The sequence below is a fragment of the Ptychodera flava genome, chromosome 7 (genome assembly GCF_041260155.1).
Source record: "Ptychodera flava strain L36383 chromosome 7, AS_Pfla_20210202, whole genome shotgun sequence".
Lineage (NCBI taxonomy): Eukaryota > Metazoa > Hemichordata > Enteropneusta > Ptychoderidae > Ptychodera > Ptychodera flava.
The window spans coordinates 33,011,196-33,035,984 of NC_091934.1; the positions used below are offsets into that span (position 1 = coordinate 33,011,196).

General features: G+C 38.1%; 1 protein-coding gene across 1 annotated transcript; it reads left to right on the plus strand.

Moving 5' to 3' along the window:
* The first annotated feature begins 12,575 nt into the window (after positions 1-12,575).
* Positions 12,576-18,204, plus strand: LOC139136208 (U-scoloptoxin(05)-Cw1a-like). The gene is made up of 4 exons (XM_070703948.1): positions 12,576-12,723; positions 13,786-13,934; positions 14,789-14,894; positions 17,197-18,204. The coding sequence occupies exons 1-4, from the start codon at positions 12,690-12,692 to the stop codon at positions 17,292-17,294; spliced, it is 387 nt and encodes a 128-aa protein (XP_070560049.1). The 5' UTR covers positions 12,576-12,689; the 3' UTR covers positions 17,295-18,204.
* Positions 18,205-24,789: the final 6,585 nt, after the last annotated feature.

A 24,789-nucleotide genomic window follows, 5' to 3' on the forward strand; every position in this document is an offset into this window, starting at 1 on the left:
ATAGCACAGTCAACTGTACATACAATTCCCGTAGAGCCTTTTACAAATTATGTTAAATATTGTCAAAGATGTGAGCAGATCCTGCAATACACCAGACTCCCATACAGAGGGTATTTTTGAAAGACAATTTCCCTAGGGGTAAAGTATTTGAAAAAGTGCCCGGTCACGTGACCATGCGCTTAGTGTCGTCTACAATTTTGAACAATGGCGGGTGATGAGAGCACGAAGAGTGACGGGGATGAGCGACGGGCCTTTGACATGAATAGCAAGATTTTCCATTCCAAAAGCGTAGGAACTTGAAGGGTTCATCGATAACAAAGATTCAAGTGCAACCACGGACGTTTGCGGTATGCTCGGGATATCTTTGCTTCTTAATGTTAAGAAATTTGCACAACAGCAAGCACTACTGTTACTACTAATGGCTATTGAGAATCGCCCAGTAAGCTTCTCAAAATATATTGCTGCAGTGCATGTACATCTGAGACATTCAAAGCAACAACTTTGAACAGCGTGGGCACTTGGTGTTTAATAAAACACTTATAACCTGGTCATGAGGGCTATAACGCTCGTGTATTACCCCTCGTAGCCTTGCGTTACCAGAAACACATCGCTGTACCCTCCGCATATGGCCTCGGGCAATATAGTGATGTGTTTTGAGTAACGCATGGGCCCTCGTGGTAATAAACGGGCGCAATAGCCCTCACGACCAGGTAATAAGCGTTTATTATACGTAATTACCTCCTTACTGAACCTCATGAAGTGAGGTGTCTGAGCACCAAGGATTAGTGAGTAATTCTCAACAGTCGCTGGGCAAATGTGTGTTGCAGAAATATTGTTTTAGATTGGCATGGGATCACAGTTTATACACATAGTCATTAATCTGTCTTTTTAAGAGAGAGTTTATGCACATAGTCATTAATCTGTCTTTTTAAGGGAGCATTTAGTTATTAAGGCCGGGGGTGGGCCGGCAAAATTCAGGGGGTCACCCTAAATTTTAGAGATATTGCAAGTTTTATCAGGAAAAATATTTTACAGTTAGCTGTAGACTATCATAAAAAATTAAATTATACTTTTACATAAAATTCCAGTATCATAATTATTGTCCGCATCTGAACTTTCAAACACCCAATTTGAACCAAGTACATTTGTATTAATTGTCAAACAACTATAAAAGCATATATAGAGTTAGTTTTGTATTGTAAAAATTATTTATAGTTTTCTCATAGACTCTTGTATATTGTGACTCTACATTTCCTGAAATTCCAAAATCAAATTTCTTGCAAACACATTCACTTTTAACCTCCCTAGTCTAGTCAAGTACTTTAAAATGAATTGTCAAACGTCCATAAATACACAAATTTAGCAATTTTTTTATTGGAAAAAATTATTCATAGTTTCCTCATAGGCTACCGTGTATATGTAAAGCAACATTTTGGTGAAATTCAAAAATCAAATTTTCTTGCAAACACATCTACTTGTAACCACCCTATTCTAATCAAGTACATCAAGATCAATAATCAAGTGGATAGAAATACACAGATGTACCTAGTTTTGTATCGGAAAAAATTATTCATAGTTTCCTCACAGACTACCATGCATAGTAAATCTACATTTCGGTAAAAATCCAAAATCAAATTTCTTGTACTCACATCCACCCTAGTCTAATCAAGTACAATAATGTCCATTATCCAATGTCTATATATGCACAAGTATAGCAAGTTTTTCATTGGAAAAAATATTCACAGTTTTATCATAAACTCCCATGCATAGTGGATGAACATTATCGTTGAAATTCCAAATTAACAAATTGTGCGTTTGTTATGGGGGTCATTTGAAAAACCTCACAATCTTTTTTTGAATTCTATCGCACCCCACTCAAGATTTGTTTACGTGTGCAGCTTTATCCAAGCAATGGGGGAGTCATGAAAGTTTTGTTATCTTAAAAGGGGGTCATCAACTTTTTGGTGCAATGGGTAGGGGGGTTTGCTCATTTTGACTGATGCACAGGAAGAATTTTTCCGGCCCACCCCCGGCCATAATAATTGAACGCGCCTAGGCGACAGCTATTTGTCTCGGACAATTCTAGCTTATGTGTAGCCTGAATATCATAGATATCATTTGTATCGAAACGACCAATTAGCTACGCAACATCTTTAGTTTCAGAACCCCTAAGTTGCTGTGGATAACTACAATAGACCAATCACATAGTTCCTTCCGAGCCTTCGCACACTGACTCAAGTTTGTAAATGAATTGGTTATTCAAGCACTGCAGGGGCTCGGAAGGCTATGTCTATAGGTAGATTTTGATTATTCACAGCAACTCAAGGGTTATAAAACTAAGTCTATAGGGAGGCTGATTGGTTGAGTTGAAATTTAATTATGACAATGATATTTAGCCAACCAATCTGTTATTTTACAATATCATCTGCTTATGCCTCGTCAGTTTGTTGACATCCAATGGGAAAGCTTTCTGCCTAAACATCGGGTTGCGTACGTCGAACGATATTGCAAATGGGGAGAAACTTACCAAAATTATTTTGAAAGTTTGATGTCGGCGGCTGGTCCATGGTAGTCTGTTTAGCTGCAAGTTGGTCTGTACTGTTGTTTGCCATCCAAATAACAAACAGAATGAACTCTGCTATCGCTGGTGGTAATTGTGATGACAAAAGAACATATCTTTCTCTGCGCCTTGACCAAGTTTAAATGTTTAAAAAAGTCACTTTTTATCGCCAAATTTCTCCTTCTTGCCCTAAACTTTCATATGGTGACAAGAGCGAAAGCTTATTCCGTCGAGGAGAAAATTTGCTGTTGACAAATATTTTATGTGTATATCTCTGATGATCGGTTATTATCGTGTCAGATGTTGTTACCGAACAATATATTCATGATGTACAAAGTCTCTGGTTTAATTAAGTCTGGTCGTATGGGTTGACGGTAAATTGACTCTCTGCCTCAGAAGCTATTTCACGTGGAGAGTGTATATCATATTGACGAATATTCGACATCCTTATCAGACGCGATAGCCTGGAGCTTACTGTACTGACATTCAACAACTGAACTACAGTTCTCATCAGCACTTTAGGGTTTCGGGAAAATGAGAAGAAATTGGCGGCTAACATTTAAAACGAGAGAAAATTGGTACCATCATTTAGTATTTTGGAATGACATGAGTCGTCGCGTGCCGTGGGGTGAGTTGTATGACGTACAGAAGATGTGATGTAAACAAATAGCGCTGCTCGCAGCATCTTACCAACCCACAAACTAATGTCAATAACAATGACGTGTAATCTATCTTGTTTGCAGTTGATAGAACTGGTTCCTTTAATGTTAATACTGGATGTGCTATGACAAGTCTGATATTTAGTCGAAAAATACACGCTGGGGGAACTGGTTTTCAGAAAACAATGATTTTGCGAGTACGCCTTCGTCCTTTAAATATATGGGGGCATTATTCAAATATTATCTCTAACACCAAGTAAGGAACTATTTCCAATCGATTGGAAATCATCAACAATATAAGGTTATTGCTAGGAAGGAGGAAGGGAGGGGACATTTAAAAAGTTTATGAAAAATAAAATGTCTGTTATCGATATTAAGCTTCCCAGGTGGGCGCTAGACTTGTTATCGTATCAGAGGATTGACAAATTGCAAGCATTTCATAAATTACAAGCTGGAATTCTTTTGCAAAAGAATGGTGTGCTCCAACAAAAACTATCCGCAGCTACCCTAATGAAAGGCCTTTGTTTAACAAAGAAAGTGAAATTAAGAGCGTATCTTGTGTTTAGAAAATGTCAGAGAACAGCCGTCTTTAGTAACAAAAGAAAAGCCCGATGAACTAACGTGGTTTTCTGAGGTTAACCTCGACGTAGTCAGTCGATAATGGCTTTTTTCTTCCGTTGTCGAAGGTTGACGCTACCCAGATTCTAAATTGAAATCCACCATTGAATTCACTATTCCAGTATCATTGCAAAACCATGTGCGAATGAAATGTTATAGTGATGTTTGCAGGTTCTACTTCGACTAATGGGTTGAATACAAACTGATAATTTAGTGAAATGTTATAACATCAAACTAAAAACTCAGTGTAAGTAAAACAAACAAGCAAACAAGTAAAAAAAACAAAAGAATATTTATACTTTATATTAGAAAGATCAGTGAGCCAAATATTGATATAGTTACTCGAGGCAGCGTCACTGTTGTGTCCGTTTTAAACAATTGGGATTAAAAAATCCATTACTTTGTCTTGGTAGACGAATGCCGAGTCCTTGCTGATTGCAAAAGATTCGTAATGTTATGCATTTCAATTTACATTCTTCCTTGTATTATGTTGTGTTATTGTTATTTTTTATTTATATGCTTATCCTTATTTTATTGTTCGGTCTCTGCTATGATGTGATTTGAATGGGTGTTTTACAAGTTTTTTGGGTCTTTTTGCGTTTACTGTTTTTATGCTCTTGTATATCTATGCTTCGTAGACTTTTTTATTCTTATGGGGGCACGTCTCTATTGTCTGAGACGACAGAAAAAGTTGGCGTGAGTCATGTTAATTTAATTGACATTTACAGTTGAGAGTATAGAAGCAAATACCGTTAGCATGGTTTGGAAATATTACAGAGTTGAGTGTACCAACACACGATACAAGCACTGCAGAGCGGATCATTAATCCACATGGCAATAAACGTATATCTATCAACATTCGAAAAGCCAAGAGGCCTCATATAAGGGAACATAAGTCGGTTACTTTCAGTCTTTGGCATCCGGGAGGACATAAGCATATAGTAAACAGAGACACAATGGGTTTTTCTTCGGGACGTATATTGTATTGGTTAAAGTAAGATGCGCTTTGAGGACAGATATTCAGACTATTTTGAAGATCTTGGTGTAAGTTAAATTTCCACTGGCTTATTTTTGTGAAAATCGAAAACTTAATTCTCCTGCACAATGTAACACAGCGATGGTGAGCACTTCGAGTTTCAAATATCGGTCCATTTAAGGTAATTTATTTCCTTAGTATCATCACTTGCATGGTGACAAACTCCTCCAAGTTTTATTCTCGAATTTGATGGAGAATGGTTGGAAGTTTCAGGGAGGAAAGTCTCCTTTTAGTCTCCCATGCCTCGGCACGCACTATATTGATTTGTTAATTTTGAGATCCTTTTGTAGTATACTTACTTATGCTTAAGGGATCGATATTTTTCTTTTAGTTTAGATAAATAAATGAAGAGATAAATAAATGAATGAGTAAATAAATAGACACTCTACAGTGCTACTTTTATCGACAACGGCCTCTGAAAATCAACGCTACCTAACACTCACATGGGCGACATGGCAAATGATTACATAGCGGCATAAACTTAATTTGTTACGTCACTTTTGATAGGATGACATTTCCTCCATTAGGAAGGTCGTACATGGGAGCTTTTTGTCAAATTCAACATAACGGAATCTCATCAAAGCCATTATAATCTTTCTTCTCGCAGATGAATTTAGAATGAGTTTCTATTTAGCGTTTATTCATATTGCAGAAACAAGGATTCTAAAACAGTATCTGTAGTTATAGAAACAATGTCTGAAGTTGTTTGGCGAATTATAAAGCAAACAAAAAGAACCGTTGAAAGACAGGTGCATGAATTTCTTATGACGTTAGCTCCTTTATCGCGCTGATGTGATATCTCCATAGGTTGACCTAAATTAGAAAGGGTCGCATGACCATTTTTCTAAAGACGGCCTTCGATTACTTGTGAATGTACATGTGCTTTTAGCACAAAGGAGTGAAACCATCGTTTTTGAAATTTAAGGTGAACATTCCTCCAATAGGAAAATCATTGTATGTGAACGTTTTTGTCAGAATTAACAGATTCTCATCAAATCATATATTTCTTCTCGTCGATGAATTTAGAATTAGTTTCTGTTTAGTGTTTACTCATATTACAGAAACGTTTATTCTAAAACAACTTCTATAGTTATGGAAACAATGTCAAACGTTGCTTGGCGAATTATAATGTAAACAAATCAGAACCGTTGAAAAGACAGGTGCATGAGTATTTATGACATCAGCACCTTTGTCACGCTGATGTAATACATCTCCACAGGTTGGCTAAATCACAGAGTATCATAGACAGAGTGGCAACACCTATTGTTTAAGGCGTGAAGCGGTTACGTAAGCAATCCGTGTTTGCCTCGCCTCACGAAGCTCATGGCTCTCTTTTCCGAAGAGTGCCGACCATGCACCCTTCGGTAATTTTCGGATTTTCACCAATTGTTAAGCGAAAGTATGTTCGACAAAGTTTGTGTTGTTGTTTTCGTGTGGTGCTGAGCAGAATTGACGTGCTGGCGAAAACGGGAGTGTTTTGAGCTTAAGGAAAGTGAATTTTACCGTTTAAAAATTCCTCTCATATTTTTATGAATATATAATGAGTGTGTTTGAACCAAATTTGAAAGTTTTTTATCGATACTGTCTGGTTTTACTCAATGGTTTACGGTCAGTCATACCGTCTTTCACACGTGCGTCAAGGAAGGACATGTTTATGAAACTGCTGGCGTGTTATGTTTTGATTGGTGTGAAGCAGTGTTTCTGGCCTGAGAGCTCACAAAGTAACTATGGTTGCTACGCGACTGGCAGTACGATGCCATCTCGTCGTATATTTCGCATAGTCTCGTGTAATTATCAACCACAAACAAAGCCTCCAAAAAGTTTAACACCTTTGAAGCTCATTTTAATATGAAAAGCCAATAGTCTACCGAGACGACCATGGAACAAAAGGCATGCAAGTGTTGCCACTCTGTTTATGATACTCTGTGCCTAAATTAAAAGGGTCGCGTGGCCTTTTTTCAAAAGACGACCTTCAATCACAATTGAATGTGTAATCAGCACGAAGGTGTGAAACGGGTGTCTCTGTGAAGTACTGCGAATATTATATGTATGACGCACGTCAATTTTTCCAAGGACGATGGAAGATGTTTGAGTTATCAGTAAAAATCAACGAGCGATGATTACCATATACTTGAGTATTGACATGTTTGTATACTTTCAAAGATGCCTGATAGTGACCAATTAATACGTATAAGCATAGACCCTCGAGAAAAACTTCTCGAGGGTCTATGGTATAAGTTATGTTCGATGATCTCTCGCTATATAGAACAATATTCGTTCAACAAACAATGGCGCTTTTCCTCTGTAGAATTACTTGTCAAGCCCTGTCTTGGACACATGCACACCCTTAGCGAACGCCTCCCTATTGCGTGTCCACGTCCAGCAAGCCAGACTCTTGCACGAACAGTATTCGTAAAAAATGGGGATTTTCTTTGATAATAGTTAAAAGGGTGACAGGACAGGTATCGCTCTTTGTCATTTCTTCAATGGCCAGTCACGTGGCCCCGAGTGATAAATGAAGGTATCTCAAATTGTTTCAGTGCTCGGCACGGCATTACAAAGCATGTTCTACAAAAGGCGTTTTGAATAACTGAATTTAAAGCATTTTACCAAACTGTCTGTCATGCTGTTACTCCTCTTTCATTTTAACTTGCATTCTACACACGACGTAGTTCCTTTTCCTTTTGCATCTATACCTGTCACATTGCCGATCGTTCTTTCCACTGATACAGCATTATCGAATTTTTCTAACGTTAACATTATCAGAGCTTTCCCTAACAGCAAAGGTACTTGTGGTCTTCTGTTGGACCTGACAATGACTTGTGTACACAAGTAAAGGACTATGGCCCAGTTAAAGCTAGTCAAAGTGAAAGCAATTTCGATGTGTCCTTAAAGATACATCTGTGGGTGTGTGTGTATCTGTGTGTGTGCGCGCACGCGCTTGTCTCTCTGTGTGATAACAATATGGTTTTGCATCATGTTGCTTTAGTCACAAAAATTTGATGTCATCAGTTAACTTGTAATGGTACTGGACACAGAATTTACTTCAACATGCGGCATTTTGTACACAATTGACCGATACGATAACACGCATGCGTGCAAGCTCTTAATTTGTGTCTAGGGATAATTTATATAAAATCAGTAAATAAATAAATAAATAAATATATAAACAAATCAGTAAGTAAATAAATAAAATATATATAAATATATATATATAAAGAATTGCTACCAAGAATCCTTATATATATATATATATATATATATATATATATATATATATATATATATATATATATATATATATATATATATATATATATATATATATATATATATATGTATATACAATGCATACAATGTGTCCTCCCGGTTATCCATATATAAAGAATTGCTACAAAGATAAATTAGAGACTCTGCAGTGCTACTTTTATCGACAACGGCCTCTGAAAATCAACGCCAACGAACACTCACATTTGCGACATGGCAAATGCTTACATAGCAGCGTAAAGTTAATTTGCGACGTCACTTTGGAACGTTAACATTTCCTCCAATAGGAAAATCGTTGTACATGCACGCTTTTTGTCAAATTCAACATAACGGAATCTCATCAAATCCATCATACCTTCCTTCTCGCAGATGAATTTAGAATGAGTTTCTGTTTAGCGTTTACTCATATTGCAGAAACAATGATTCTAAAACAGTGTCTGTAGTTATAGAAACAATATCTGGAGTTGTTTGGCAAATTATAAAGCAAACAAAACAGAGCCGTGGAAACGATAGGTGAATGAAATTCAATCATACTTATGACATTAGCTCCTTTATCGCGCTGACGTGATACATATTAACCTGTCGGGTCGACCGCAATTAGAAAAGGTCGCGTGACTCTTTTTTCTACAAAAGACCTTCAATTGCAGGTGAATGTGTAATCAGCACAAAGGAGACAAACGATTGTCTTTTTGGTACTGCTAATATTATATGTATGACGCACGTCAATTTTTCCAAGGCCAATGAAAGATGCTTGAGTTATCAGTCAAAATCAACGAGCAATGATTGACGTGTATGATCTCGTGCTATATGGAACAATATTCCTACAACAAACTTGCGCTTTTCCTCTGTAGAATTACTTGTGTAGCCTTGTATTGGACACATGCATGCACGCCCTCAGCGAACGCATTAATTCCTATTGCTTGTCCGGCAAGCCAGACTCTCGCATGAAAAAGGTAGTAGAAATGTGAATTTTCTTTAATCAATTGGTGTTATAACAGTTATAAAGGTTGACGGGGCCTGTATCGCGCTTTATCATTTAATTGGTTAGTCACGTGGACCGGTCTCAAATTGTTGCAGTGCACGGCACGGCGTGACAAAGCATGTATTACAAAAGACGTTTTGATCATGCATATGTATCACATAATGTCCGTACATATACATCTGTGGATGTGTGTGTGTGTGTGTGTGTGTACGTGTGTGCACGCGCGCGTATCTGTGAGTTAACAATGCGGTTTTTTGATCATCTTGCTTAGTCTCACAAATTTTATGTCATCACTTAAGTTGTCATGGCACTACATAAAGCATTTACTTCAACATCCAGCATTTTGTTCACAAGTTACCGGATCTTAATTTGTGTCTGAGGGATCAATTATGTCAGACCACTAGTTAATTTATGGAGAGAATTTTAATTATTTGGTAATCATTCAATCCCTTTTCACCATTGAAAGAAGTATTTATTGTGAGATAATATTGGCAGTTGCAAAAAGATCGATACTCTTGTTTCCGTGGTTACTGCCACAAACATTCATAAACACATCCACGTTTTATATATCCCAATAAAACTGAAAAGCTGCCAGGGAAAAGTGATTGCTGTTCAGCGTGTATCGGTGGCCACAAAAACCCATACACTCTATTTTCTATTTTTCGTCCTCGTAATTGGCTTTACATTTGCTCCTTAAGCATCGGAATCCCCTCTTCGCCCGTGTCATGCTTATTTTCCGATAGGAAACATAACAGAATATCAAAGTTTTCCGTCGATAGCAACAAGCAGTGGCAAATAGTAATCATGGCATCGTTGCAGGTAAGGAATTCAGTAATTTCTCTATGAGACTTGACCTCATAACCTATATTAACTCACTTACAGAAGACAGCAACGATCTACAGTTTGTTTTAAAATTTGTCTCTCGTAGTGTAAGCTTTAAATTTTCAAAGTCGGCATCGCTACACCGTCTATTTATTATTTTACTCTCTCTTAGTAAGGTGTCCTTTTTGACGTATTTTGGACAAATAGCAACGAAAGAACGAATTAATTTGGTTTCTAGACGAAGACCCGTTTACAGGGTGGAATACACAGCGAAAACGTCATGGGTTCTAAATCAGACGTCAGCATTGTTCTTACTTAGTTCAGTATTTCAATTGTGTCTGATTAACAAGATAAATTAGGGTTCATACGCTCTACATTGATCTCACCTGACCTACTTAAAATGTTGGATCGCCATGACAACGGACGAGGCTTATGGTTAACCAACGTAATAATCTCTTCTTTGATACTTCGATAAGTGGTAATGGCAACAATCCCCCTCTACTGTGACATCGGTTTTTTTACTGTTACTCCTGCATGAAATTATATTTTCCGTTAGCAGACGCAATGCAATTTTTTCCTCAGTAATCAATGTTTTATCTGCGGTTCGTAATTCGACCTTCATGTCATTCTTTTAAAACTAGTTAATTGAATCCCTTCATGTCCTTTTTAAATTTGGCCCTTGAAATAAAATTCTTTGTTTGCCGTCCGCGTACTGGTAGGTTTTCAAAAAAATTAAAAACAATTTTAACAATATTACTAATAAACTAAAAATAATATTTTTCCGAAGGAAACCAAATAAGAATTGAGCTTATGTTGATATACTTTTGATTTTTGTCTGTGTTTGTTTTTTCCGTGGCTAGCTGGTAGGTTTTCAACAATCCAAGGACGGCAAACAAACAATTTTCTTTAAGGGCCTTTCCACCATATACGGAGCAAGGCAAATAGTCCCCCTTTATTTAAATACCGATTGTGTCAAATTTTATTGTAAATAAACCAATGAATGTTTTCCAGGGCCTGTCATTGCAACAGAAACATTTTTTGCAATGAAAATGAATCAGACTTTTGTATAAGACTTGTTCACCAATATTAAAATTGTAAAGAACGTTTCATCAGACAGAACCTGTCCCTGAAAATAAGTAACCAGGGAAACCTTTTCTCTCATATTCTCTGGAGGCGCGCTGATAATGAAAGAGTGAAAATTAAAAAACGCATGACGGGATTCAATTTACTAATTTTAAAAGAGTGACATGTAGGTAGAATTGTGAAGCGTCTGTACATTGGTTAGCGAGAAACATAAGTTGCATTGCGTCTGCACACGGAAACGATACTTTGATGCAGGACTAACAATAGAAAAAATGCTGTCACAGTGGCCGAGGGGGGAGGGGGCGTTTCTGCCATACCCACTTCATCCATCCCCTAAGCTACAGGTTCTCCCCTTCATCAAAGGAGAGATGATTATGTTAGTTATTTCCAGATGCACCAAACACGATTGGAACTAATTTGGGATAATTGGATCTTCATATTTGTCAAATTTATCAAAAATGTTAGGTGCCCTATAGCTGAATGTCTCAATATTACAAATTACTCATAAAAACAAGTGTGTAACGTAAAAATAAAAGCAGATTAGCTTACATTTGCAGATTTTAAAGACATTACTTCAGCATCCAATTATCCCAAATTAGTTCCAATCGTGTTACCAGCTTTTCAGAAAGCTTATTAATAAGCATTGTTGATTGTGAAAATTCAAATCTGGATTCTACTTAAAGGGAAAACATGGACGTACAAATACAAATACACTGTAACGTGTAATACTCATCTGACAAGAGGAGTTGACGCAGTCACTTCAAGACCGATTCTCCACTAACACGATTGGAACTAAGTTGGGATAATTGGATAAAAAAATAATCGCCATCATATTAATTCATAATCCGACAACACTAGGTCAAAATTCGTAATACAATAGTTGTAAAGACAAATCAGCAAAGAACAGACAGTACATCACCAGTACACACAACAAAGTCAAATTCATAAAAGACAGATTTATGGACCTTTGGCCAAGAGACCAAGAAGTGATGTTAGGTGTTTCGAAAATAGTAAACGCCAAACATGTGGCACCCGCCATATATCATATATGGATCTTCATTTTTTCCAAACTTCTTAAAAGTGTTAGGTACCCTATAGCTGAATGTAACAATTTTAGAAATTACACATAAAAACTAGTGTATAACTTAAAAAGATAGTTCGCTTACAATTGCATATTAAACCGACATTACTTTACTATCCAATTATCCCAAATTAGTTCCAATCGTGTTCATTAACATTCTTGCAAATGGACACAAATCATTATGTTTTGGTACATGTTGCATTGAATACCCTTGAAACGCACTGCTACATTCCTTTTGCAATTTAGGTTGAGAATTCTTCACTTCACATAAAATAATGTCAGTATGTGGTCAAGTCAGGTTTGTGCTGACTTTTAGCGAATTGAAGACGCTTTCAATTTCGATCTGTGCAAACAAAGACACAAAGAAATTTTATTTGGACTTCTTTTTGCTTGTGTTATATGCATAGGCGTGGTCAAATCCTGGAGTTTAGAGTGTTCTTTATAAGTCACACATTTATACCTTTCAGAGTCCAAGAGGAGGACTCATTTACTGACGATAACCTGTTTGTTTCCTGCAATAAAAAAACCATTACATACAAAAATCCTGTTTCGACCAGACCAATACGATTTGTCCCATAGAGATGATTTCAAGACAAACGATACCCTTCGTCACAGGTACGTATTAGAGTTTTTAAGGTTTAGTTTAATATCTATAAATGTGAAAACTCGACGCAAACGATGACTCCCAGATCTTATCCAACCAGAAAATACACGCAGAATCCGTGCAGTTGAGGATTCATTGGAAATATTTCACATAAATTAATACTTTGATTCTGGTTTCCTCAAACTAGAAATCTTGCCCAGAGATAACTCTTACAAAGATACGTCGTGTATTGACACCCCATCCCTGGATTTGGATGTATATGTTTTGTACTCTAGCACAGATCAGACGAGATCTTAGAGCAGTTTTTAAAAAAAAGTTTTCCGAGTGTCAACGGCTTAAATTATTAGAGGCAGTGTGAAAATTAAAGTCTCGTCAGGTAATTTTAATGTCTAAAATTATAGAGTAAGGAAAGTCTGATGTTGTTGATTAACTTATTTTTACGAGGGAAGTTTTCTTCATAGTTTCTGCCACGTAATTCGTCCGTAAAATTGCATGATTACACGTAGAAAGGCAAGGTGTCACTACAGTGTAATTTTATGTTTCAATATGAAATGACAATCATGTCATTTTCGGGATAGTTGTATGAGCTGTTAAGTTCAGATAAGAAATATTAAAACGTTTCTCACAACCTTTCTTTTAAAAATACGATGACATAAAGGATTGCACGTAAGACAATTCATAATTATGAAATGTACAATTTCGTGAAAAGCTCAAAGAAAAACTGCTGTATCGGGATTTTAGCAGGCTCTTTTGTAAAGCGACAACAATCGCACTATATCTTGAACTCAGGCCAGTTGACGATGTTTTTCGGTATGCACATTTCACTATGATATCTCCCTTCAAGAATTTAAATTTGTGAATGTTTCAAAAAAGAGAGTATTCCCGCGACATTTTCTCGTACCATTCTACGTTTAAATCAGTGGAATTGACTGGCACTCTACGATCCAGGGGTAGTTCTTAACTGGATAGAATGATATTGGTATCAAGAGATTAATCATAATCTTTAAGGTAGCAGTTGTCATCCTGTCAAAAGGTTAATGCTAATGGTCATAAACAAATGATTTTCATTGCAGGTGTTTTATTGGCGCTTCTGCGGTTTTATGCAGTGTCGACTTTGACTTGCTATAGCTGTGAAAATGATGGCAATTCTACAGCATGTCAGAACGACTTTCAACATACGGACAACACTGAAGAATGTCAAGGAGACGGAGACCAATGCTTTGTGAGTTTATACAGCATGAACCTGTCTATATCACCGAAACTTTGACGTCAGTCTGTCCGTGTTACCGCACGCGTGACGTCAAACTAATGTTATAAATTCCCATCGTCGCATGGCGTAGACGTTTATCATTTTCGCAGTACTAATATCTGGTAAAGGATAAAGGATATGCCGTTGGATGTTGGGGAAGGTAGTAAGGATGCCGAGATATAAATTGTTTTCGCTTCAAGAGACTTTGAATTTTTACCTTTCGGATTTGCATGGTATGCATATACCGCGTCCTTATGGGTAGAATGCGCCCTGGGGACAGACATTTGGACTCCAAACTTTTTACAGTTCTTTTCTGATCTACCTTGTCGGGGCTCATTTTAAAGCTCTTGGAGTAAGAAATATCTCAACCGTCTCATTTTCGAAATTCGAAAATTTTATTTTTCCCAATAGAGTTAACATAGGGATGGCGGCCATTTTAAATTTCAACAGTTATGATATTGATTTGGTTAGCGTATGGCTGAAAGCTTCATTTAGGAAAGCTTGAGTAAAAGTTTAAGTCTTTGACTTTTGAGGCGCATACAAACTTAATAAAAATCCCCACTTTTTTCGGCCGATCTTCATTCGAATATTTTTTTCAAAATCTCTATCCAAACATTTTAAAGCACTATCATTTTCCCCTGCTGACTCCCCCCCCCCCATTTATCAACCAACCCCTACAAAGATCTTATTATCTACCCCAATATATGAAATAGTGTTAACGTTTTGAAGGGATCTGACAAGTCATACACACATTGCTGGAAAATGCATTTAGGCTACAAAACCGATTTGAGTCAATTCGGAACTGACTTTACCTAATTTTGATGTAGGTTTTACTGGAGGAAAGCAATGGAGAACAAATCTCTTTCCAAAGAGGTTGCGCTGGTCCGATGTATTGTTCTTACGGCAGTGGATGTATGGACAATTTCTTTCAGGGTGGGTATAATTATCTTGAAATTATTAAAAATATCTCAGATTTATGAACCATTGCATTTAATGGCCGACAGGAAGACCAATAGTTGTGAATTTAGTGTGTAAATCAATATACCTCGTCAGAAAGTCAATACAGTATGTATGCAGTAACAGAATCTGGAATAAATTCGGGCGACATTATAAGTATGAGAGAACAAACAAACCCTCGAATCGATAACACTTTTACAGTAAACAATAATGTGAACAAACTCTGTATGCATGATTTCAGTTGTTTGGAGTTCAGCGAAATAATGGGATATTGATTTTCGTGAAATAAAGTTTGTTTAAAAAAGAGTGAGAATTGGGGACAGATATTCAGACTCTCAAAGTTTTACAATACTTCTGTGATCTACCACTCGTGTAGTTTCATTTCGAAGCTCTTTGAGCAAATAAATTTTTCATCGTCTTATTTTTGTTAACAACGAAAATTCATTTCCCTGCCCCAGAAGTTTACACGGGGCTGGCAGCCATTTTGAATACCAAATATAGGTTAATGTTCTTGAATTTGTTTTCTAGTGCCAAACTTTGCACGGTGACCCCGATCCCTGATTTTGAAAGAGAATTGTAGAAAGTATACCTTGAGGCAAATTTTAGCAAAAGTTTCTCAATTTCGAAGTGCATACTACCTTCAATGTAAATTATTGAGCAGATAATGCAAACAAGTCGCTATTTTCAGTATGAGCCACAGCGAAAAAAAGTTCACAGACTGAATGTTTTTAGAGTTGTTAGAGTTTCATCTGCACTGCAATCCGCTTCTTTGTCGTGGGTTTACTGATGTACATAAAAAATTAGACACGACACTTTGTTCCATTTCATCAATACGTAGACGGGGGGCAACACTTTGGATAGCTCCTTGGTACGACACTTGATGAGATCCAACAATGCACAAATCAACGGATTTTGACAGTTGTCGTGCCACCGAGCTACCGCAAAATACCCACTTTGACAATTGACAGGATCTGTTTTGTTGATACTTGCTATTTTTGTAAGAGGGTTTGTCAGGCTTTGGCCTGTGTTCAAAATTTGTCCAGATCATGTACCAGACAGCAGGGCAGGTAACTTTCAAAAGTTACCTGCCCTGCCAGAAAATTGCCAGCCCGGATTTTTTTACATTTTCGCCTTAGATCATCAAGTTTCTATTATTTTGCAAATTACACGGTAAAGTAATCAATTACTGGAATTACTACAGAAACTGCATGTGATCTAGTCATATTTTTATTTTCTGAATAAATGACATGTTGAAATCTACACCAGACACAAAGAATTTCAAAAGTCACTGCTATCAGCAGCATCCAAATCAGAAAAATTGGAATCGTAGTCCAAGTCAGCGCCTATAGCAGCTGCATGGATAGTAGCAGAACTGTTTTTTGTGGGGAAGGAAAATCGACAAACTTCCCTTCCACCACATCTAGCAGTTCTGCAACAGTCCGTTCCTCCATTGCCTGCGCCATGTCTTTGGCCTTAGTCTTTCTCCGGTACCTCTCCATGAAACTGGGCTTTCTATATAATGGTGGTAGGCTTAATTCCAGTGACAGATATTCGATTGCAGGAGCTGGGTCAAACACAGAAATTGAGGGAGAATGCATCTAAATCATCATTAACATAGACACAGTTGAGCTCTTGAGTCTATTCTTGTACTGGGTCTTGGTAATTTTCATCTGTGAAAATCCCCTGTCGCATGCCAAACGACCAATCGAGCACATGTACGTTGTGTATCACACGTTGTGGCTAGAGTCAGATCGACCGGAATTCTCATACAGTGAGTAATTTGGATGAACGAGAGTTTAAGCTTTGAAAAGAAAAGCATACGGTGAAAAATCAAACCAAAAGCAATATATTCGGACAACAAGCATTGAATGTTGTATTTTAATGTCAATTTATTCAATTGATCGGTTTTTCTGACAAGACCCTGAAGTGATTAGCTTGGCTGGTCGCTGGGGCCGTCGCGAGGGTATAGTCCGTGTAACGTACAGGTAGCCTGACCTGTTTCCAACCTCATGACGCCCTTAAATGTAGACAATGGGACATATTGATGTACCGCTTGTAGTCTCTGATGCTCATCACAGACTTCAAGTCGGAACGTACGAGAAACTTGTCTGACCACCGGGCTGGTATTAAAGATAGAATTTTTACCAACCCGACGTCATTTTTACCTGCCCCGGGCACGCGGGCAGGCAGCATTTTCGAACACTGTTTGGGACCTCACTGGATTGTAAAAGCAACTGTGCTGATCATTCCAACAAGTTCACACACTTTAACTCCACAGGTTCCAAAGTGTGTGGCTACTGCTGTGACGACGATCTCTGTAATACTGGATATTCTGATGACGAGGACTCGATGGCGGGGCAGTTCAGCCATCATTAAGTTACGTGATAGGTTGTGTCACTGTTGTTAGGGCTTTCTTTTGGGTTAGTGAGTAATAAACTCTTGTGAAACCACTTGAAGGCCTGTGTTGCCACCAGATTGTTTCATCAAAACTTTACTTACTAGATTACAATTTCAATGGAAAACAAAAGGCTATGACACCTCCATAATCCTCTTACATACTAGAACAAAGGCGATCCCAGGGATCGCCAAAAAGCCTTTAAAGGCTTTCAAAGTGCAGTATGTGATCTGTTTTTATTTCCACAATTGTAAAACCAGATATGAACTGAAAGTGCTCAGGTGTTTCAGTATATATTGCGGTTGCCTGTGAATTTAAAGTTTTGCCACATGTTTGCAATTTCATGGAAAGTGTTATGATCAAGATCATGAAGAATATTCACCACAGATTAATTACAAGGTCATTAAGTATATAAATATGTAATTAGCTGAAATAAAAATACTAAATTTCTTTGACTGAGGTCATTGTCTTACCACTTTATATAGCAAGTGCAATCGCCTTTGGTCAAGTAACATTGTATTACAAGCAATATTCGTCTATACGTTATGAATATGATCAATAAATGTCATGTATTAAACTTTTTTTATTATACAAGCCATATCTGTGTCTAGTGTGTGCCTATTACTTTACCCTAGCTATCTCAGTATAGTATTTCAAAGAAAACAGTCCATATCTGTTAATTGCCCTCCCTAATCCCCTTCATTAATTTGTTCTGCCGATCATCAACATAGGCGCTTATTGGCATGACCATGTAACTCAGCTAATAAGGTAGTGTAGATATACAACCCTAATTAGGAAAATTCATTAAATATGCAAAATAGTGATCAGCTGATGTAAAACTGCTAAATAACTTTCAATATTGTTTTAGCCTAGTACTTTCAATGAACATTGCATGCATGTTTCGCCAACTTTGATCGTGACAATCCAAGTATAAATCCCTAATTAGGCAAAGAAAAAGAAAATTATCCCCTATTGTGTGTTGCAGCTTGTCCGGTCCGTATACCTAAATGCTCCAAAAATCGCTCGCACACAAGCCGCCATTGCCAGTAAAGGGAGCTTTTGTTTTTTACAGGGCGGTTGACTTTTTTGAAACCGTTTTCAAGTTGGGTCACTAAATTTTACAATAAATGATTGGAGGTGGGGGATCAAAGTTTACGAAGGTTTGTATGGAGTTTTGGAAAAAAAATGACTTCAGAATTTCACCGAAATATTGCTTGATTCACCGTACATTGTAGTCGATGAGAAAACTATGAATATTTTTTAAATACAAAACTAGCTAAATATGTGTGTTCAGAGACTTTTGATTATTAATATTAGTGTACTTGATCAGACTAGGGTGGTTACCATTGCATGTATGAGCAAGAAATTTGATCTTGGAATTTCATCGAAATGTTGATTCCCTATACACTACGGTCTATGAGGAAACTATGAATCAGGGTCCTCAAAAATTTTTGAAGTAGGCGGAAAATTCAGAAAAGTAGGCGGTTAGCTTCTGTGTGCAACCAGGTTCCCTGAGGGGGGGAGGGAGGTGCGGTGTGGTGTTTAAGTATTTTTTTTTAAATTGAAGACATTTCTGAGCAATTTCATGCATTCTTATACAGTGTATAAAAGGCTATTCCAACATAAACACAGGGGGAGGGTTTCAGAGACGGGGTCCCCCGTCTCTGTGAGCAAGAAATTTTACATTTTGAAGACATTTTGGAGTAATTTTATGCATTCTTGTACAGTATTAAAGACCATTTCAGCAAAAAGAATAATCATTACCATTGTCAATTACAACATGTTTTCAAGGGATAAAGTTTGTAAAAAACGTCAGAAAAATTAATTTGATCACTCGGGCCTGTCAACTGCATTCAGTTGACAAGGATAATAGCAAAATTTCACCAGACTGTTGTGTAGAATTATGTTTAGCTCATGACTTGAACAAACATTTTGAAATACATCATAGAATAGGGGTTTTCACAATCCAGAAAACGATCCGCTGGAATCCTGGCCACCCTAGCTGTACAAAGTTTTTTACTGATTAAAATAAACTTGATTGAAGATACAGTAAAATCAAACAGTTTATTCAATTCAATGAATTATAGGAACACGATTTTCAGTGATTTTAATTCACAGTACTAATTTCACAATAAAACGAATCCGCGAGCTGATTATTGATTTTTTGGTGATGTTGAATATAATTGAAAAAGAGAGCTAAATTTCAGTGTTCATGTTTGATAAAACCTCAAACTAACGACACCGAACGCCAGCCTGTACTACACCGTGTGTGTACAAAGCACCGGCAGTCAATTGTAACACAGTACACACAACTCGACATCGGTCGACCTGAAATTTGACACTGTGATCGACGTAGCGTTTCAAAAGTACGAAAAGTGAGACAAAGTAATTTTTTGTTTATTTAGATTTGATCTAAACCTCCCAAAACCAACAGACAAAGTCCTTCTCTTACGCAGAAAATCAAAGTTTTCAAGCGTCGACTTTCTCTTCCGCGATAACGCGATGTCTATCGACTTGAATATTGGCATCGTGATTGACCATGGATGGATTGACATGGCGTTTCAAAGTATGAAACATGAGACTCAGTAACTTTTGGTCGCTTTAGATTTGATCAAAAACCTACCAAGCCCATCAGACAAGGCCCTACTCTTGCGCACAAAACCAAAGCTCTCAAGCGTCGACTTTCTCTTCCGCGTTTGAGAAACAAAAGTCGGCTTCATTCGGAAATAGTCGGCTATTCGCGGGCATAACGTAATTGTATGTAAGTCCAATTTTCGGCTATACCCGATGTGAACGTCGGAATAATTCGGCCTGTGATCGGGCAAATGAGGTTGACCTTGAGAGCGGCCCAGTATGAGTACAACACGTTCGCTGATCGCGGAACTACAGTGATAGCAACAAGTTCACCGCGTAAATTGCTAGACTACATGATATAGCCACATCGGCACTTCTGAAATTATTTTCCGGCTTGCAAGACCACCAAAAAAAATCAAAATATTGTTATCAAAACCAGAATTTCAGGGCCAGAGAGCGATACAGTGCTGAAAAGTAGCCGGCCAAAATACGAAAGTAGCCGGTCAATTGACCGGCATCCGGCTAAAAATGAACACGCTGTTATATAATATTGTTTAATACAAAGCGAACTAAATTTGTGCATTTATAGATGCTTGATTATTGATATTAGTGTACTTGATTGGATGTGGGTGATTACAAGTCCATGTGAAATTTGTGTGCAAGACATTTGATTTTGGAATTTCACCGATATATTGATTCACTATAGGCTACATTGCAGTCTATGAGGAAACTATGAATAATTTTTAACGCATGTAACATGGTGGCGGGCATTGTTAAACTTAGTTAATAGCGTTGAGAAGAGAGAGAATGTGTGACTTATTAAACTAGCACGTAGTAGTAGTTGGCAAACGTGTTGTCCAACGGCTATATTCAGCCCCTTACATATCCTGGGCACCCCAAACAAATAATGGTACAGTCTGCCGGGTACTTCCGTGGCAGCATACTTGACAAGGTCCCGGACCCACAAATAGAATAAAAGGTGTGTGAGCCCCGAAGCCATGCACAGAGCCAAAATAAACCTCAACCGACGGTTTCGCCCTCTTTTATCTCAAACACAACTCGCCAATTGAAGTCAATCGATGCTCCAGTTCATAAACATCATGAAGATCCAAAATCTCTCTGTTTATAAGTCCATGACAAAGTTCATGAAAAAGCTTTGTTTTCGGAGCAATGTCAGCCACAAAACGGCGTCAATGATGTGACCCACAGTGACCTCACGAGAAATGTTCTGATTGGCTATTGCTTTGAAGGGAATACGGCCATCTCTTTCAGGGGGTGCTACAATCCGTCGATCACAGACATCAGGAGAGAATTCGAAACCTTGAGGCGCAGAATAGTCGCTTTGATTTATTTTCGAGGCGATTATATATTACAAATATCGATGGGGAATGTAAAAATTCATAGACATAAATAATATAATGTCCGTTCTATTTCTATTTGCATCTATTTTTACATAAAGGAAAATGAAGGCAACTTCACACATCGTTTCTGCCTTTGTTGATAATGAGTAGATCAATGTGATTTCATGATAACGGAAAACATGGCGAGACCCTGGTCATGTGATCTGGGATAGGAGATATTTTTATTTTTCTGTAATCTCGTTGTTAAAGCTTTCGTGTGAAGAATTCATCTTTTTTATGAAGTCCATGTTGTTGTTGTATGTGCGAGCATATCGGAGGAGTTAAACTTTAATGAAGCATTTGAAAGTGCCACTTTGGACATGAATTTCTCAATAAAGATTTGAACGTGTCGGTTGGTTTTGTGTTGGTTTTGTAATTGAGACTTCTCTCTAGATTATATCTCTGACCTTTAAAGACCGTTAATTCAAAGTGTGAGATTTTGTCGATAGGATATTCAAACGTGAATTAGAACAAAGGGTGCGGTGTGTTGCACTCCTGTACCACACTAAAGCAAAATCCAACTTCGGTATGCACTAGGTGCACACCCCCTGTTAAGTACGGCTGCAAGTCTGGTGACAATTATGTCGTGAAAACGCCAGATAAAAAGTGAAAACATTCATGAGGAATATTGTAAATCCTACTTACCCAATATAAATACGCTGTCGTAGGGAAGCTTGCGGTGCGGACAAGTGAAAGTTAACTGATATGTTCTCAGAACCGTCGTCCAATCACAAGCTTCCATTTGTGGGTCATGACCATTGACCCCAGTCACTGTGGGTCATGTTATGTAACTGGCTGTCACCGCTCCGAAAACATTTGGCTTATTCAGGGACTTAACACAGAAACATAGAGATTTTGAATATTGGTGTGAGTATTCATGAAGTTTATGAACTGGAGCATCGATCGTCTTCAATTGGCGAGTTGTGTTTGAGAAAAAAAGAGGGCGAAACCGTCAGTTGAAGCACAGTCGCTCGAGAGTTATTCAGCTCTGGACTAGTCGCCCCATAGACGAGTATACAGAAGCGAGAAATACCTCAAGTCTGGAAACAGAACGGCTATAAAAACCACGCCATGTCACATTCCGTGTCCGATTTCACTGTGAAAATTAGCAAGTTCAACTATCATGCAACCGTCGATCGTTCCTACCATTCTAAAAATTCATACTTGATACTTTATCTGATTCAAAAACGCTCGTTTCGTCTGATTTTCGGCCGAATTCGACGGACAACTCGCCAAAACCTGGGGGTGAGCAACATTCCGGTCACCTCTTGGGTACCTCCACTTTACTGACGTTGGCGCAGCCTACCCATGAGGGATGACTGGAATGTTGCTCACGCTTATGTTTTGCCAGGTGTCTCTTGAACTCGGCCGAAAATCACAGGAAATGAGCATTTTGTAAGCAGATGAAGTATCAGGTATGAATTTTCGTGTGATTTTCGGCCGAGTTCAGAAGACACGTCACCAAAACATAAGGCATGAACAACCTTCCAGTCACCCCTCATGGGTACGCGGCGCTAACGTCAGTAAAGTGGAGGTGCCCAACGTCCACTGTGAGGTGCCCGGAATGTTGCTCACGCTTATGTTTTAGCGACGTGTCCGTCGAATTCGGCCGAAAATCACACGAAACGAGCGTTTGTGAAGCAAATCAAGTACCAGGTATGAATTTTGAGAATGATAGGGAACGGTCGACGGTTACATGATAGATGAACTTGCTACTTTTCACGGTAAAATCGAACATCGAAGTTGACATGGTGGCAAAATCCCTATACGAAATAGCCATTCTGTTTCCAGACTTGAGGTATTTCTCGCTTCTGTATACTCGTCTATGGGGCGACTAGTCCCAGAGCTGAATAACTCTCGAGCGACTGTGGTTGAAGTTGATGCACACCACGGTCGGGACCGTGTGCATACATTTTATTCTTAGGGGTGCCCATTTGATATCGGGGGTGGGGGTGGGCTGGAGGAAATGGGTATGGCGACAATTTTTTTACCCAACCTGGCAGCAAATCCCCCCTTAAGATTGTTTAAAAGCATTGTTTTGACGAGTAGAGTCAAAGCAAATATTTTTTTTTCAAAATACAAAATCATTTAATCAAAATCTTGTAAAATCAAGCCCTTTTAACATTTAATTATTTGGAAATATCTTCACATATCGGACATTAGGGACTGGTCAGTTTCTTCGGCCTGGGGGGGGGGGGGCGGTGGATTATTTTTTGCCGACGTCAAAAAGTGGCTGACCCCCCTATTCCAAATTTTGAAAACAGGGTGACCCCCCCCCGCACGCGACAACTGTAATATGTAATAATATAATACTGTAATATATATATATATATATATATATATATAATTATATATAATCCCATGGTATTTTTCTCTGTTTGACGTCATCGTATACGAGTGTTTTTCGCGGAGCCGTGCAACTTCGAGCCGAAGGCGAGAAGTTGTGCGGCTCCGCGAAAAACACTCGTATACGATGACGTCAAACAGAGAAAAATACCATGGGATTATATATTTATCACATGAACAGTCTTCTTATTTTTCTTTTGATGTGAATGGATCAAAATTATCGTAACAAATTGCATGAATTTCGTCGCTATTTGTGTTTTACTTACGCGGATTACTTTCATTTAAAGAGTAAAGCGGCCCGTCACCCAGGAGATACTTTCATTCATAAATCCCATCAAGCTGAAATTTGCTACATGAAATGGTATCTCCACCAACCAGACATACGGATTCTGTCACGTGAACCTGTCAATCATTGTCTCGCGCTGTACCGATGCCAAGGCAAGTCGGCCATCGGTACGGTGCGTGGTGGACATAACTTTCATCGTGCTAGCGACGGATAGCCATAGTATTCAGTTATTCAGAATATTTACAAATAGATTTTTGAAGTAAATGCAACGACACGATCGAAACAGTAATTCTCATTCTCAAGAGATTCCGTGGCTTTTCAAAATATCACACAAGTTTACGACCGTGGCGAGCGCGAAATATTCTGTTCGATGACACACAGAGTGTACCTCATTGCATGTTTATGCCCACAACGCTGCCGTCACCGGTCTCTGCCATGCCGGTGTCAACTCGTTAATCCCGATCTCGGTCGTCAATGTTTTCGTCTTAAGGACTTTGATGTTTGCAGTGACATATATCTCACCCGTAGATACATGTACATCCTAATTTTACTTGACGGAAACTCTGTTTTGAGTGTTGTCTGAGTCAACTTTCGAAGTACATCGGATTCCACAGCGCTGCAATGTATATATGTCTTCGCTATACAGCCTTACGCCGCTACAGGTTTGATTCGAGCAAGAATTTACAGAATTTGTTGTATGATGAAGGAAATTTATCGTTTTAGTCGAATGACTTTATGCTTGTGCCTGTATGTCGCTTTCCCGAAGATTATACTGTACTCATTTATTCAGTTGAACTTCCGTTGAGGTGTAGATTTCAGGTTTATCGCCAACCGGGATCGCCAGGTACGACGTCCACATTGAGCGTTACA

What these genes read in the sequence shown, in the direction of transcription:
- LOC139136208 (XM_070703948.1), top strand. Translation starts at nt 12,690, where the DNA reads ATGATTTCAAGACAAACGATACCCTTCGTCACAG. An exon ending in AACGATACCCTTCGTCACAG is followed by an intron (nt 12,724 to 13,785) that starts GTACGTATTAGA and finishes TTTTCATTGCAG; the next exon opens with GTGTTTTATTGGCGCTTCTG. An exon ending in TATGGACAATTTCTTTCAGG is followed by an intron (nt 14,895 to 17,196) that starts GTGGGTATAATT and finishes TTAACTCCACAG; the next exon opens with GTTCCAAAGTGTGTGGCTAC.